At 39.6% G+C, this 18093-nt stretch overlaps 1 protein-coding gene across 1 annotated transcript; it reads right to left on the bottom strand.

Annotated features, from left to right (window-relative positions):
* Positions 1-241: 241 nt before the first annotated feature.
* On the bottom strand, positions 242-14752 carry LOC307227601 (afadin- and alpha-actinin-binding protein-like; the record flags this gene model as incomplete). Its single annotated transcript, XM_079996977.1, has 14 exons — positions 242-354; positions 1003-1140; positions 2106-2223; positions 2433-2606; positions 3655-3791; positions 4408-4564; positions 5569-5749; positions 7195-7270; positions 7420-7555; positions 7662-7772; positions 8451-8654; positions 12088-12251; positions 14396-14457; positions 14697-14752. 14 exons carry the CDS (start codon positions 14750-14752, stop codon positions 242-244), a joined length of 1827 nt encoding a protein of 608 aa, XP_079853103.1.
* Positions 14753-18093: the final 3341 nt, after the last annotated feature.

Raw genomic sequence — 18093 nt, 5'->3', positions numbered from 1 at the left:
AGGTTATTACTTATGTGATGCAGCACCCACACAAAGAAGGCAACAGGCTGCGCTCCATTCATTTTTCTTTGGCTTCCATCTGTGACAAAACTTTTAATTATTTTTTCCCATTCACATGTACTTCTTCAAAACTATACATAGAACTTAAAATATCAAGCGTTAGGATTGTTATGATTGCGGTGATTGTACTTTTTGGCTCCATATGTACTCATTCTTTACACCACAGAATGTGCGTTTCTGTTCAGCTGCTCCACGGTTGATGCTTCACTGGAATATCACTTTCACTCAAAGCTGAGAGACACCTTTGATCGGAGCCCGGACGAATTCCTTCTGTTTGGTTTGGTTGTGTCTGCGCTGAAAGAGACATTATACATGCAAAGATTACACATTCAAATTCTATCAAAATGCATTTACATAGTGTATTTTTAGCATTGATGTGTCACAAATTTTGCATAAAGCCGGCTTTACACTGTATCTGACAAACAACGAATAAACAACTCCCTCAAAATCTCATTCATTTCTATGGAGTCGGAAACCGCACGTGAAAGGCTCCGCCCGAGGGTGCATTTAAAATGTCAGATCCGACACTACAACTACAAGTCACTTTTTTTTTTTGAACTGGGCTTAGAACTAAATAATAAGTTACATATATAAAATAATGACTTTACTAACATTAACGTTAGACGTCACTATATTCACAAAATAATAAATCTTGTTTTATGTTAATGAATTGGGCCCATTATTGTTTTAAGCACTTTGCAAACACTATATGAAGGAAGATTTAAACTGTCATTGATCGAAAATTGTTAATATCGAGCTGAGCAAACAACTCTACTGTTGTACTGGAGAAGAACGCGTTTTTCCCCCATTTTCTACAACATTTTGAGATGCGTAGATCCAAGACACATGCACTATCGACGACCGCCACTGGGGCGAGGGCGCGACGGTCACATTCGGTGTAGCGATGACATCATCAATGATCAATATCTGCAGCAGTTATACCTTTGAAACCTATTTTCTGGGGAGGGGTGATGCGCGATGCAGCTCTGCAGTTTTGTTCGTTTTGAGCGAAGGAAGGACAGTGAGACTGCGACTTGACCAGCGCTTCCAGAGAGGAGACGGAACTGGCCTCTGGCTCAGCTGTAAAGAGAATACAAAATTAGGCTTTGATTCAGGACTTTTTATAGTTTTACAGGCTTGGTGCTCTGGCTGGGCGATATCAACAAAATATATATTTATTTTTTTTGACGATTATCTGAATATGGATCATTTGCCAATATTTTGGGGATGACTTTTGCCGCTTTCATAAGACATTTATACACAAGAAATATTTGACAAACAATCATTAATAATGTGGATTTTATGAGTTAGCAGGAAGAGATGTTGATCAGAACGGCTAAAACATTCCATCAAGTTCAGAAAATAGCATTACTTTACTGTAATACCTCTTTCCCACTGCACCAAAAACCCAGTAAGACCCGCTAACATACGGCATTTGTCATCAGTTGGAAAGGAAAAACCCGGGTCTCAGTCCCGGGTCAAATGACCAGACAATAGCTTTTAATTGGCTACACCTCTGATCAGCTCTGATGTGAGCAGGACACCCAGGTTGGCCCACTCATTTTTGCCCCTTTACCGGTGTGATGCGACGTGCGTTGAAATTCCGGCCGCTGGTGCGTTAATAGACAGAAATATAATAACATAAAATAAAATATTGTTTTACAGTTTTATGTCGTTGTTTGTTTAAGTTATTCTCGCTCCTCCACTGTTTTGTTCCCAATCACACTGCAACCATGACACGCCTCTTTTCCGAGGTGACGTGACACACCAGAAAAAAAACGGCAATTCTCCTGGCAATGGGAAAGGCGCCAATTACCTGTTTTTAACAGGTTGATCCCGCTAATTTTGCTGTGAAAACGAAATAATGCAGCCTTTCAGACAACATTTTAATACATTGTGATATGACGATAACCCAAAATCCCAGACAATAACTAGTCTCATATCCTGATATGGATATTATATTTATTTATCGCCCAGCACGACTTGGTCCTTGGAAAATGCTGATATCGTTGTCCTGGTGAGGTGGAATTGAATTTGTCACTTACATACAGAAAAGGCACTTTTTGACTTTGACATCTGGGCTTTCTTTTGGTCTGCGAAAGGAGTCAAGTTTAAAAACTGGTATTTGAGCCACGTGGCACGGTCCTCCTCAAAGGTCTTCCTCTGGGAGTAAAAAAACAGACAGAAGTTATCACAAAACCAATAGTGTGGCCGATGGAATTTAGAAGTGCAGGAACATTCATCTCATCATAAAACAGCAGAAATGTCCTTCCATTTCTTACCAAACCAAGTTTTCAGCGAGACCTCTCCAGTAAAACAAGTGAATCGTAGTGTGACAATTGGGTTGTTTTGGGTTGGTTTTTTTTCCCCACCTCGTGGCTTAGTCTTATGGCTGCCTCTGTGAAGTTGGTCCTCTCCTTCTCGAAGTTCTTCCTCTGTTCCTCCAGGCTGTCCCACTCCTCCTTCAGTCTGTCTTTTTCGTCGAGCATGTAGCAGTTGTTGAGCAGCGACGCCGTCTCCTCCTCGCAGGGGGAGCTGAGCCGCTGCTGCAAGGCCACAGAGAAGCTTAAATCCAAGGCAGCAATATGTACTGGATGTTGTAATAATGAGCTACAGATTTGGTGTTTAAAGATAACAAAAATGCACCGGGTAGTTGCATCAGACCGAGTGTTTTGGTAAAGGTATCCATGTAGAAATCCATAATCCATCTGGACACAAATTCATCTGTTCTATTCAATATACAGTGTAACCTGTACATATTCATATATTCCTGTACATAACTGCTTTGTTGTTTGTATGTATATACTGTATGTACGGTATGTATTATGTATATTATATATACTGTATGTATATAGACATATCATATGATTATATTATATGTATATATTATTTTACTATTTAGATTTTTATTAATTTTTTTTCTGGTTCAGATTATATTATTAATTGCATTATTCTACCTACTTTGTTTTGCACAGCCTTTGGAGTTTGCCCTTTTACCATTGCACTGCACCATGCATACATACTGTATGTGACAAATAGTCACGTACAGTGAACATTGAATTTTGTTTCTGTCATGATTTACTTTTGCCATGAATACACCACGCACAGTACCAGACACTGATCACGGTTTGTCTACATATAGGCCTTCTTTGATGTAGCAGATTGTTTCTTTTTATATTTTGTTTAATATTTCACTAAGGCTACTGTATATTCTTATGATATATTGTTATTTTACTCTTCTAAATTCTACACCTATATTTTCTGGACTGGGCTTGCATTAATGCTGCTATAACCACCATTCTATCTTTATCTTCTTCTACATGGAGATATACTTATCTACGGTATATTCCAAAATACATAACAAAACCTAAAAAAAAAGAGTCTTTTGTCTCGAATATCAATATTAAAGTAGTACATAATTAAATCTCCTCCCTGGCTGTGGACCTGGACATCATGTTCTTTCCCTGCGGCTTTGACCGTGGACTAAATGTCTGAATCTGAGCTTGTTTCTCAAGTGGTACTTTCTGGGACTTGCTGAGGACCGAACTGTGATCTTATATGAAATGAGTTTCGCCAGGGTGGTTGTGGCCGGACCTGCAGGAGCTGCTGCTGGGTTTGAATGAAGTCTTTGCATTGCTGGATCTCCACTTTGAGCCGCTCCATCTCCTGCTCGTGCGTCTCCCGGGGAACGGCGTCCTTATCGGCGCTCTCCCCCATCTGGCCAAAAGACGCTGATCCAGCAGAGCACGGAGTTAGATCAATGTTGGCTCAATCTTTTGGATTTGCATAGGTTTCATACGGCATTTTGTCTGGTTAAATATTATTGTTATTGTAGGGAATATTACATGGAAATCTGTATAATCTGTATATCCGTAAAGAAGTACAAACTACGTACATTTGGCACAGACTGTTATTACGTTCATACCTTGCTCAATACTTCATATTAATTACATAATATATAACACATGAATTAAGCATATAAAAATAAAATATTAGTAGCCGTTGCATAATATACTAGTATTATTTTCAGCAGCTATTAGGAATGTCTTCTTCACGCTCTTTATTTTTCTGGGTTTTTTTGTGTACATGTGTTATTTCTTATCTCATTTTAATGTTTATCTCTTTGTCGCCTGCACTGATTTTTGCTGCTGCAACGCGGGATTAATAAAGTGTTATCTTAACTTATCTAAAATTAGGTATAAACGTTAAAGAAATCAGGAAACGGGTTTGTTTAACCAGGAGGAGATGGGATTTGCGTGTCCAATATAATATATTTGTATTCTGTGTTTAGTGTGTTTATAACAAATGTTCCCGCTATCTTATCTTATCAGAGGAGAGTGGAAACACCTTGACTGTCCAGTCTCTCCACGTGGCACTTGAGCTTCCTCCACTTCAGGCGGATGCTGTTGGTCAGCTTCTCGCGGGCTTCCACGCAGGACGTGCCGTCTTTACTGGACGTCGACACCTCCTCCTCCTCCTCCTCCTCCTCCTCCTCAGATTCACCCTGGAGAAACAATGGTGACTTTTAATTCATATAATGTTGTGATATTAAACGTGTGAAGCGAGTGAGTAACAGACTTTGTTTTATGGTACAAGGAAATGAATGGGGAGTGGTGAATTCCTCTAGCTAATTGGGAATTACTTTTATCTGTGGCTTGTAACTTAATCTGCTCAAGCCGCCAATCTGTCAGATAATCCGGCAGAATTTTGGAGACCTTTTACATTTGCTTTAGCTGGTGAAATAATGAGGCAGGGAGAAGACATGAATTGAAATTTATGCCTGTTTTAAATAATTCTCACGGTAAAAGATATTAATGATTCATGAACGGGTAGCTGGATAAACGATGCTCCAAGAAGGTGATATCCAATCTCAACTTACAATCCATCCCATCATATAATGTTGTCGATCAGACGCTTTTGTCCAAAGCAACTTACAAGAAGTACATCCCAGTATCAAAACCACTGCATATAACAGTCCCAGGAACTGGGCTTAAAACTGAATGAATAAGTCAGGTATATAAAATAATGACGCTATTAACGTTAACCTTGGATGTCACCATATTCACTATTGATAAATCTCTCGTTAAATAACTGAATCGTGTGTATTTATTTTTGAACACCATATAAAGGAAATTTTAAACTCATTCAAAAAATGGTAAATGTGCGAAAACAAGTTCTCCCATTTTCTCCCAGTTCAGCTGATGGCCACAAGGTGGGATGATTCGACGTGAAACAAGTTTTAGAGATTTTTTTTTTTTTTTTAAAGGAAAGTAAGTTACAAAGTAAAGAGTAAATTATGAAAGAATTATGAATTATGAATGCCCATATCATTGCTGAATCTGAATCTTGTCCTTCAGCCTGATGCATCTGGATGTAATTCCAGAAGGCAATCCTCAGAGCCAGAGGCTTTGAAGAAAGGAAAGTATCCAAATATCCTTCCCCCCAGCCACAGCAAAATGCAAGGCCAAAAAAAAAAAAAAAAAAAGAGGGAACAGAAACCTGTCCCACCTGTAACTGCACGTCTTCAGATTTCTCGCCTTTCGCCGCAGGTTTCCCGGAGCTCAGGAGGGAAACCATGTCTCCCTTCATCTGCTGCAGCACCTTCCTCAGCTCGGCGTTCTCCAGAACCAGCTCCTTCTGACGGCTGTCATAGTCGCTCAGCAGTGTCCGGTACATCTCCCCCTCGTGCCTTGAAGGGTGAGAGATGCACTCGTGTACGATCCCCTTTTACACACCACAATCACAATCACAATTTCTTAACTAGCCAAGCGCATTCTCACATAGCAGCTCAATTAGTTGTGTTGAAGATTGGTTGATTGATAAAAAGCTGAATTTCACAAGAATATAGACAAATTAAAAAAACATAAATTGCCAAATATACAGAATATACAAAAGAAAAGCGATTGATATGCAAATGATAAATTGAGTGAGTAGTGAGTAGTAGTTCTACGTGACAATAATTTAATAAGTATATAGTAATCATTTATACATTTTTTTATACCAATGATTTATCCTGTGCATAGAATCACACTTTCTATAGTCATTCAATATGCTTTATTTTGATATATTTGCTTATTATTTTATGTATTTTTGGCTATATAGGCTATATTTTTATCTTTTAAATTATTTAATCATTTATTGAATTTTGTTTTATCTTCTATTTTTATTTCATTTCCCACCAAGACGAATTCCAAATTCCAAATTATATGAAAATGCACCTGGCGAAATACACAGATTCAATGTTAACACCTGTTAACATCCGGCATTTATCATCAGTGGGAAACCCGGGTTACAGTCCCGGGTCAAATGACCAGGCAATCGACACAGGTTAAAATCGGCTCCACATCCAATCGGCTCTGATGTGAACAGGACACCCAGGTCTACCCGCTCATTTTGGCCCCTTTACCTCCGCAATGCGACACGTGTTGAAATTCTGGGCGCTGGGGCGTTAAACGGCAGAAATATCAATGTATCATTCCTTCATTTCATATCCAATTTAGAATCAAAAATCGAAATCAGAAGTTATTGGCTTTTTTCCGCCTTGGGGACCATGAAATGTTTTGAGTGTGAGGATTGCACCGTGGGGAGCACAGCAGAGAACCCCCACACTCCCCGCCGGTCCCCGCTCCCCGCCACCGAAAGCACCGGTGCGCACACCACCAGCAGCATGGTGTATCAGTGCGGCTGGTGCTCCATGCTGCCTCTACTGTAGTGTTGGGTCGTTCTTTTGTTTTCAAGTTTTACAGTTTTATGTCGTTGTTTGTTTCAGTTGCTGTCCCCTCTACTGTTTTCCAGTGTGTTTGTGAAGTCAAACATGATGCACCAGAAAAGAACAGCATTTCAATGGCAATGGGAAAGGTGCCAATCGCCTATTTTGAGTGGGTTTAAAAAGCTCGGGTCAACCCGCTAATTTTGGTGTGAAAATGGTATCACAATCACACAGAATATTATTAACAATATTATGAATCCAGATTCTACAATCCTATTAGTTAGTAGCTCGCTGCTACAAAAAAAAAATGACGCTGTGCCAAAAGCTAACCAGGGAGACGATGAATCTTTTAAGAGTAATAAAAATGGATTGTCATTGTAAATTGTAAATGATTTCAATGTTTAGGGCAAAAAAAAGTGACCTACTTGGCTTCTGTTTTTCCAGTTTTCCACAGGCTCCTCTTACCGTCTGCTCTTCCGATATAATTTAATACTTCAATTGCTGAAAGCAGAAAGTTAAAAAAAAAAACAAGAAAAAAATCATTACAAAATGTGGATCTCAAAAATAGAACGACCAGGCATCTGAAGTCATTTAAAAGGGTTAAAAACGTCAGAGGAATGACACTGGAGATGAACGACACTCTATTTGACCTTGTTTCTTCTCCTTTTTGTCGACCAGGAGCTGGTTCAGGCGCTCCTTCAGTTTGCTGAACTCTCTCTCCCTCCTCTTCATGTCATGGTTGTACTGACTCGCCCGACTCGCGATGATGTTCTGAAGTTTTTGCACCTGGATGAGAAACAACCGTGCAGTGCTGCTTTAACCCGGACAGAAGATTCCGTTTCAACTCGGGGGCTTGAGTTTTGAGTTTTGTTTTATTTGTTTTTGTTTGTACCTCTTCTTTTTCATTTTTCAGGCAACTCTGCAAGCCCTTCACCTTCAGCTGTAGCTGCCGTTCCCTCTCGAGAAGAGCGACGTTTTCTCTCTTACACAGTTCCAGCTGATCCTGGGACAACACAATCACATGGACAGAGTGAGAACATTAAATCTTGATCAACTTACGAATATATCAAAATTAAATGGTTGAGCTCTAGCATGAGATATATACATATAAATATATATATAAATAAATATATACTGTATATACTGTACATACATGTGTGTGTGTGTGTGTGTGTGTGTGTGTGTGTGTGTGTGTGTGTGTGTGTGTGTGTGTGTGTGTGTGTGTGTGTGTGTGTGGTTTTTTTTGTAATATATGTTGTCATATATGTTGTTTTTATTGTATTTTTTGGGGCGGGGGTATTTTTGTCATTAAATAAAGAGCAAAAATGATTAATGGAATTAAGCACTGGAGGTCTAAATTTGTGTTTTTGTTTTGTTGGGATTTATTGTATTTTCCATTGCTACATTTTCCATTGACATTTTCTTATTTTATTTTGATTCCATTGCTTTATTATTATTGCCTATTTTTGATGTAAACTGTTGCTGACACTCTATCACTCTATCACACTATCTATCTATCTATCTATCTATCTTTCTGTCTGTCTGTAGAGCTGTCTGTCTATCTATCTTATCTATCTTATCTATCTATCTATCTACACCCACTCCTCTTTTATTATTATGTTATGATGACCATCGGCATCAGTACCAGTGGGAATGTTGACACTTAGACTGAGCTTCCTACCTTCAGGCGCGTGTTGCTGAGTTGCAGGAAGTCCACGTTGCCGCTGGTCTTCATCTGCTCCACTTGCATGTGTTCCAGGGAGCGCTGGCCCCGGCGGTGCAGCTCAATCAGGTCATTCAGGCTGTTGAGCGCCGCCACCACGTCCAGCTGTGAGCTCCGATCAGCCTCCAAGCAGAGTGGAGGGAGGCCGAAGGAACACACCTCCTGAAGGAAGCACACAGGTGAGCGGGATCAGGGTGGTTACAATCTGCTGCCAAACGTACATGCTGAAAGTAGTTTTACAGTATACTACACTATAACATACTATTATACAATATTTTATACTGTGCAGTATAAAATATTGTATACTGTATAGCAGGGGTGCCCACGCTTCTACTTCTTCTATGAGATCTACTTTTACTAACTTTACTTTAACTGGTGCCAAGATCTACTTTTTCAATCTCAATCAATTTGTCTCTTACTATAAGAGAATGACATGTCATTTTTTTCCTCCAGACAGCGCAGGCGTATGCCTGTCAAGTTTGATTGACAGGCAGCGTATTAGCGCCACAGAGATTACCATGGTGACCCAAGAGGCCATGCTGTATTTGCTATTGGCACAAAGTATGGCTTATAAGTTAATGTAGTAAACTTTGCGTTTAAATGTGGATTTGATTGTGTGTGTATTAACTTGTATTCTGTTGTCCTTGGGTCGCGTGGACAATGGCGCGCATAATTCGTCTTCAGTGTCTGTACTGTATATTATTATTATTATTGTTATTATTATTATTATTATTATTATTATTATTATTATTAGGGGTCTAGCCCGAAGTGCAGGAACCATATTGGTTTTGTTTAGATTATTACAATTATAGCCATTCTCCACTGAAGGTGCCTGGCGCTCAGAAACCGTAAAACCCGGACACAAAACTTGATGATACATGTCGATGATAAGTTGGACATGTTACAAAACTAGGAAACACAAAAAACGGGATTCATCGGCCAGATGGTGGCAATATAACGACCACTTTGCAGTTTTGCCTAATAACTTCTGAACCGCTGGGCAGAGAAAATAATTTCTTGTGTCCATGGATTCTTTGGGTCACGCCAAGTCCATTACATAGCGCCGCCATTCCGGCATTTAGAATTTTGTCTGAAACGTTTTTTTTCCCCTGACTTCTCCTACAGATATGGTCCAATGTTCATCAAACGTGGACCACAGCATGTCTGGACTGTCCCAATTCAAGGGACATTTGTTACGCAGGATAGTTTGGCCACAATACATTTTTCAAGTTTCAAGTCCATATCGTATCATCATAATATTATTAAAATGATTAGGCTCCCTTGATTAGGGTTCCCTTGATAACGCTGTGCAAAAGGCTGTACAATATAAAGAACCAGTACTGTAGCTCTACTGTGCTAAAATGTATGCCTGCTTATGTATTAGTCTACAGGAAAAAGACAGGCAATAAAGTTGTCCCATGTTTGTTTATTTTCAGCCAGGTATGGTGGTAACTAATAGGATATAATATAAATGACATGGATTACTGTTATTACTATCTGTGGGGTACCATCTCCACCTACAGTAAGTTTAAATTTTTTGGTACTGCTCTCCATTGGGCATGCACCATCACATGGTCACAGCATGAACTGTAGGTCAAAATCCCCAAACAAACAAGAACACCATTGATTTAATTGCCCTATCAAATACAAAGATCTAACTATTACTCCTCTCAGAACATATATATAAAACAAAAAGGTGATCTATTAACTGTGTAAACCTTAGGAAATATTCATCATCAATATTTGGATACTTAAAATCTGTATGAACTGAATTGTAAGTATCAGATGAAATAAGATGGAGCAGCTCCATGCATCTAATCTCACAATGAAGGGAGGAATCTCTGTCTGTCTGTGATGTATGTATGTCCTTTGTTTATCTAGACAGCTGTTCATCCGATCTGCTTCACACTTGGCGGGTGTATTGCTGGGGACCCCAGGACGTGCAGTGTCAAATTTGGTGCCATTTGGACAATCGACACGTGTAATATTAATAAACTTTCAATAAACGGCTAGCCAGCGGGGGCGGGGCTTCAGGGCTCTGCGACTGAGTCACAAAGAGTGTCTATGATTCTAACCGGCAGTTTCATCTTCCATTGTGGAACACAGGACTGAATCATTGACGTCTTATAAACTGTGCTCTTCAAATGTGCTTTGAGCGGGCATGCACTACTCTAACTAATAAAGGGAGGCATCTCTGTCTGTCCATCTGTCCAATCTCTGTATGTCCTTTGATTATCTCTACAACCGTTCATCCAATCTGCTTCACACTTGGCGGGTGTATTGCTGGGGACCCTAGGACGTGCAGTGTCCAATTTGGTGGAATTTTGTGTAATACTGATAAACTTAGAATAAAAACAAGTGAACAGCAAGCCCCTCCGCTCTGTGTCGCAGTGGGAGCTTCAGGGCTATGCTACTGAGTCACTTACGTCTGCAGTGCAGCCCGTTCGGAACAGTGCAGGAGATGTTGTCCTTTGTGATGTTGCCCTTTGTGAGGAATATGCACAAACTGACAACGACTGAATACATGCCACATTCCCAGAAGAACAGCCAGAAACACGAGTCACGTGAAATGGCAACTCTTGCAGGCTTGTTGCACAGCATCACTCCCATCAAGATTTCAAGGAAAACCCAAAGACCTTTTACTTGTTTTTTCCTGCAAACTCTTTTGAAGAATTTCACAATGGCGTCGTCTTTTTCGTCTGAGAAGTATGCAATGTTTTTGCAAGCAGCCAGCAAGCAATCACCGGTGAAGCTGCAAAATGTTCGCAAGTTTGAGTAAGTACATATTTGTGGTTATTGGTTATTGGGAGATTTTCAGTTTATGTTGTTTGTACGTTATCGTTATCGTCTATTTACGTTTTTTGGGCTTGTTTTCACAATGGTGCAATTGCAGCAACTAACCTGGACCCATGCTGCATGCTTGCAGCTATATTTGTTATTATAATTACTAGTACATACCCATTTAAAGTGTAAGACTTACTAAGACATGTGAATGACAGTTTAACAAAATGGCAATGACTCAGTCCTTACCATGGTGGTTCAAGAGTCTCTTTGTGACTCAGTTGCAGAGCCATGAAACCCCTCCCCTCACTGGCTCTCTGTACACTGTTTATTGGAAGTTTATTAATGTTACACGTGTCGTGTGTCCAAATTGCATCAAATTCAACACTGCACGTAATTTGGTCCCCAGCAATACTCCCCCCAAGTATGAAGTGGATCGGACAAACGGTTGTCGAGATAATCGAAGGACAGAGAGAGACTGACAGACAGACAGACAGACGGTCAGACAGACTCCTGCCTTTATAATTACATTTGATTACTATAAAAATAAAATTCTAGGAGCATCACATTAAGACATCCAAGTCTCAATTTCAAGAGAGACCTGGCCAAGAAAGCAGCATCGAAACAAAAAAATTCCAGACATTGTAAGACAGAAGAATTCAATACAAGAAATAAAAATATATATATTACAGGTAAAAAATGACAACGTGCAGGCAAAAAAATTAAGATTAAGTGTTATGGTGAAGTTGGATGTGCTTCCATTACACTCATACTGTATAATGCTTTAGAAATAAATCTGGGCACCATTCCATACCTGATTTACATAGATCAGACACTCTGGCACGTTGTCCTTGGTGCAGAAGGCGTTGAGCGTATAGGGGTTCCTGTGCACGGACATTAGGGATCCCGACGCCTGGCTGAACTGCCTCAACGGAGACATTCTACAGAGGAAATCAGCGCTTGGAGTGTTCTTGACCTCTGTGCAAAGGAGAGAATATAGTCTTTGTCTAAGTTTAAGGGAATGTCTATAAAACAAGAATTATATTAATTGAACACATTGTGTCGGGTTAAGAGAAGTCACATTCAAGGGTTTTTTTTTTAACGTGACATTGCAAGAATTAGATTGTTATAACTCGATAGTAATTGTGAGCAACTTTTCACAATTAATAAAAAGTGACTCACCAAGGGAAGATTCTGGCATTGTTGTGAGGTGCCCTGAAGGCTGGCTGTCTGGTACCTCCACTTGGTGAAAAGGACAGACAAAGCTCACTAGATCTGCCTACGCACACTGCTCCTGAAATAGAGGGTCAGTCAGATTAGCAGTTTCCATGGAGCACTGTCTGGATTACACCAATCGCAGACACACGGAGAGGGATTTGCCCATGGGAGTGGAGACAAATGACAAGCAAAGTCAATTACCACAGGACAATGAGCTCAATCACCAAGACTTGCATGCTGCATTTTCTGATAGTGGACTAGAGTACAGGGATTTTCAGAAAGATTTTTTTTAAGTGTGGTTAATGGCAGATACTGTGTAATTTCTTACTTTCAATGCAACAAAAAATATGGTTATGGCAGATATGGTGGGATTTCTTACTTTTGATTCTAATTTATTTTCAAGGAGATGGAAATATATGGTAAATAACAGGTACGGTGGCACCACAATAGCTGATTAGTATTTTGCAATGACTAATTCAAGTCAACAAATAAAGTAACCATTTGTATTAACTTCAAATTTAAACAAACTTCCGGCAAACATTTATTCTAGGATGTTCAAAAAACAAGTCAATATCTAAGAATTTGATATTTGTTTAGCTGCCGTGTAGGCTTACTTCTTTGTTCTGTAACGCCGGGGGAAAAATAAAATCATAATAGTGTACAGGCAGGAAAGGAAACTACCTTAACATTTAGATTTGTCGTCATATTAATTACATTTAATAACATTTATGACATATTAATGACAGATTATTTTGTGATTAATAATTACATTATAATGTGAATTTATTCAAATATTTTGTTGTCCTGCTCGCTAGTTTCATATGACTTTATTCTTTGTTTATTTTAGTAATAGTACTATTTACTAATGAGGTGTACATGTGGTTTTATCAACAGATGGCAAACCCAGAGGCTTACAGGTCACTATAGGCTACTTACTGCCGAGGCTGGCTGATCAACAAGTATTAACCTTTACTGGGCTAGAGATGCGTCGATCTTGTTTACACCGTGAAGCGCACTGTCAACATAGCGCAATGGGGGCGGGTCTTGTATACAATTACCCAGACGTAATGGTGACGTCATAAACTTCGACCGTCACTGCCTTACCGGAAGTTGTTTGACTGGTGAGAAAGTTTCCGCGCTGTCCCATGACACATTACACCTCCGTACTAACGCTCAGATTGGAGTGATTGGCAGAATTGAAAGAATAGACAAGGGATGGGTGGAGGGCTGGATATATTAACAGATAGACAAACATTGGCCTTAGATAAAGAATAGAGAGCAATATCTGTCCTTTCTTTATTTCTCTATTCATATCTATACTCATATCACCTATCTGTATGCGTGTGTTTTTCTTTCTATGCTTTCTATGTATTTTATGGCTTATGTAAAGCACTTTGAATTCTCTCAATACAACTACTCGCCCTGCCTGCATATATAACGGACAGATATAGGATATATCTATAGATAGATGATGCTATTAATATAGCAGAGGAGTAGAGAGGATATTGAGTCCACAAGTGGAAAGAGGGATCCATTGGACTGCTCGGTCTCCCCACGAGACACTATCCGCACCCTTTCCAAATACCTTTTCTCAATAAAAGAAAACCAACTGTAAACAAATCAAATTGTACAATCCATTTTGCGCTGGCATACAAGCACATTCCCCGAACCATCCAAAACCGATGATGACAGGTTTTTCACGACCACTCAGATTAAAAAGTCAAATGTCAATTGTGAAGGAAAAATGCATAAACCCAGAGTGTTTATAGGGCATATACTAGTCTGCAGTAATTATATATACTTCACTTGATTATGGTTTATACTGGTGGTGGGTTTCATATATAGCGTTTAACACTATTTTGTGAGTAAGCTTATTCCGCTACTTACCCGATCATGTATTTGACCGCTTGCCAGTTGCGTCGAGACCGTGTTGATCGTGCCATTTCTTAACCGGTCCCAATCCTGTCTGCACCGCGAGGAAAGCGCGACACCAAACACTACGATAATTGGCCGGCTCGTTGCCTAGCAACCACAACGTTGTTGTTTTTGGATGAAAATGAGACAACGTCACGGCCTGATCAGCAGTGGAAATGAACATAGGATTGTGTTAACCACTATACTCGCGTTACAATAGCAATTCAATAAAAATACCAGTAAAAACGGAAATAAATTACTTTTCTTAATATTCCTGAACCTGACACTTGCCTGCAGATGCGATTGGTCCTTGGCGACGATCCACTTCCGGTGAAATCGAAGGACATGTCCACTTCCGGCGTGTGGCGCGCGGCCCGAGCGTGACGTCAGGGCGCCTTGTCGGTTGTTTTTTCATCGCGGTTTTTATGTCGCAACTCCACCCGCTGTACCTGATCCGAATCCGCACCCCGGTGCGAATCTGGACAGCGGCGCGATTTCGTCCCCACTACAAACATGACAGCGTCTTATGTGTGTGTGTGTGTGTGTGTGTGTGTGTGTGTGTGTGTGTGTGTGTGTGTGTGTGTGTGTGCGCGGGCTGTTTTAAATTGCACGTGTCTTTTATTTTTTTCCCCACGCCTTTGTCATTTGCTTTTATAAAACGTATCGTGTGGCTTGCTCAGCGAAGGTGTCCTCATGGAATTCAAATATCTACAGTGAAAAGCTGTGGACAAAGATTTTAAATAATCTCTGTTTGGGTCGCGCCGTTCGTTTACGACGTGTAACTGCAAGGGCGCTACATTTAAAGGGCAGCAGGTAGTAGCGATAAAAGCGAAGCAAAATGCATTTACAAAGTGGAACAACTAAAAAAAAAATGAAATTAATCAAAAACAGGGTATAAGCAAATAAATGTAGAGATACAAAATTGCGTCTAATAAAAAAAAAAAAAAAAGGGAACAATTCTACTCATTTTCAGAACTGGGGTCATCAAGTGAGACCACGATCACAATCGGTCCCCAGCTAATTATGTTATTATTTCAATGGAGTTTTGCTGCCATGTGCCGACTTGTCTTACACCTGCATTGTTTTCCTCCCTAATTACTTTTTCTTTCTCATCTCCCTTCAATCTATCAAAAATACGTGCACAAAGTATTTTAGACTTAGATCGTGCATTCAATGGAAATGTAAATATTATACTCGCTTTCTCATTTCACAATGGTCTCTTACCATGGACCTTCCCGTGACGTTGGCCCAAATATCTTTTTAGTCTTTACAGCATAGAAAGGACTTTTCTTAAAAAGTATTTTTACTGTTGTGCTGCCCAGTGCTCAGCACATTTGAAGTCCCCTGTTTTAGTTCTCACTCCTTCCTTGGAGGTGCGCAAACCACGAGTCAGTGCCTCGTTAAACTAGGCAAGGGAAACTGAAATAATGTCACGCTCCAGTCAGAATTTGGCGAATTGTGGAAGACTAAACACTTCTGGATCTTATAATAGATTTTTTTATTTTCTATTTCTATCTTCGGATTTGATTGTTATGACCGTCTGATGGCCTTCTGGCATTGCATTGAGCGAACAGTCAAACAAATGGGGAACTTCCCTGTCGTAAACTGAAAATATAAACTCGCTCGGTATGGGTTAGCTCTAGTCAAATTAGAGATTTTAGAATGGGGAGTAACTGTCAATTGAATTTGCACTGTATCACATACATTTATCGGATACTATCAAAATCTATTAAAGCAATGTAACTTGCCAGAGAGATGTAAAGCAAATCATGTCTGATGAGCAATTCATTTGTGTTGCCATCATCCCCTTGGTCAGGGCCTGGAGGTGTGGGATGCAGCGGTGTCCACATCCCGGGCTCCAATAATCATTTGCATCAATCATCGAGCATCAATTCACACCGGCCTTTGGAGCTTTTATGTAACATTCCGACGCCGTTTTTTTTCGTAGAGTTTTCCAAAAGCCCACAAGAGAACATTTTTAAATGCCGAGGCGAAAGCTTTGACCACCCGATGCCGAGGGCTTCGGAACGTTTGCGTCTGATCCCCCTCTCTTTCTCCCTGACACAGCCGTAGCGGTGGACCAGGGCCTCGTGCGGATCGCTGTGTTCCAGGCCTTGCCCGCCATTTTACTTTTTAGTCCGAGGATGACGACAGGTCAGTGTCAGAGAGTAAAGGCGGCGTGATCTGTGCGCTATGTCATCCCACCTTCAGTCAGAGCATAAATAAGAGGGTCATTCAACAAAAAACGTGCCAATTCCCATTCTTGATGTTTGATTTTCAACACACTTGTCTTTTCGCCATCAGCGTCACGAAAGGAAGATGATTTCACTTCCTGGGAATTAATGCAACTTCCGGAGCAGTCCATTATCTCTGAAGGGGTGTGTTCATTAAAAGTAACAGGGTTGATGACAGCCTGGGGACCCGACTAAATTCTGTGTTTTTTCAACATTTTACACATAAGAATACCCATCCATGAGTAATGAAACGACACTTGAGGTTTGATATAAGTTTAAGCTTTTATATGATAGTGTAACTTTTTTAGCCTCAATAGCGAGTAAAAGTACAAAAATCATACTGAGAGACAGCCATTTTCACATTTTTTGCAAGAGGCCTCACACAAAAAAAACTGTTTAAAACACAATAATAAAATAAGACGAATGTGTATTTATGTTATGAGATATATAATGGAAACTTAATTATAAAGTGTTTTATTTGTTTTTATTTTTATTCAGATTTACAGAGCAGTTTTGTTCAAGGGACACAAATTGGTACGTTTTGGTATAACCACCCAAGATATTTGGAATTGCATGCATGATGATGAATTATCAAAGTCTGTGGGCAAAGCAGGGGTATAACCCAGAAATACAAATAAGACTCAGCCTCACCTTGGTCCCTTACTTTACTAGTTGAAAACATGTGATTCATGATGAAAACAGTTTAGTCCAGTTGGCAGTTTTAGAAATGGAACTTATATTGTATAGTGTCATTTTTAGAGAGGAGGTAGGAAAGTAGAGAATTAAATATGGGAAATAAGGGTGACAATGGCGACATGGCAGTTCAATTCTGTACTCATTTGCTACTGAGTTTTTTGACATTTTACACACTACTTTCTAAAGTTAAAATGTACAATCAATGCAAAAAAGCTTCAAGTCATTTAATAAAATATGATAACATGCAGTATTTGGACACAAACATCAATCACAATTCAGGGAACTATAACAAAACGCGATGCTTTTCTTTAGGTTTTAAATTCTACCATGGCTGCTGTGGGCAGAAGTAAACCCACGTCAAAGGTTATAATTCTGTGACATTCATGGCTGCGTTTTGAAAGAAAATAAAAGATGAAAAAAAAAAAAATGCAAGACATCACTATTCAACTCATTTTTTTCCAAGTTGCCAAAGGAGAAAACAAATGTAATAAATAAATAAAAAAGCCTTGAAGGATAGGTTTGCCATTTTTCATGTTTGCTTTTTAGGCTTTGTTTTAAGGCTATAAATGATGGGAGCCAGGTTTTTACTAAGGCCTGGTTTGAAACACAGCATCAAGTCCAAGAAAGGTCAATGATAACAACATCTTTTTTATAAAGGGACAATACCTTTTTTGGTGTTTTGCTATAATTAAGTGAAGGTTGAGTTTACATCTTCAAGGTGGACCAATTACGATGGGAGTCATTAAAGTACGTTTTTG

Source organism: Zeus faber (assembly GCF_960531495.2).
Source record: "Zeus faber genome assembly, chromosome: 1".
Classification (NCBI taxonomy): Eukaryota; Metazoa; Chordata; class Actinopteri; order Zeiformes; family Zeidae; genus Zeus; species Zeus faber.
The sequence above is the reverse complement of the archived record's forward strand: the minus strand, read 5'-3'. Positions and strand labels throughout refer to the sequence as shown.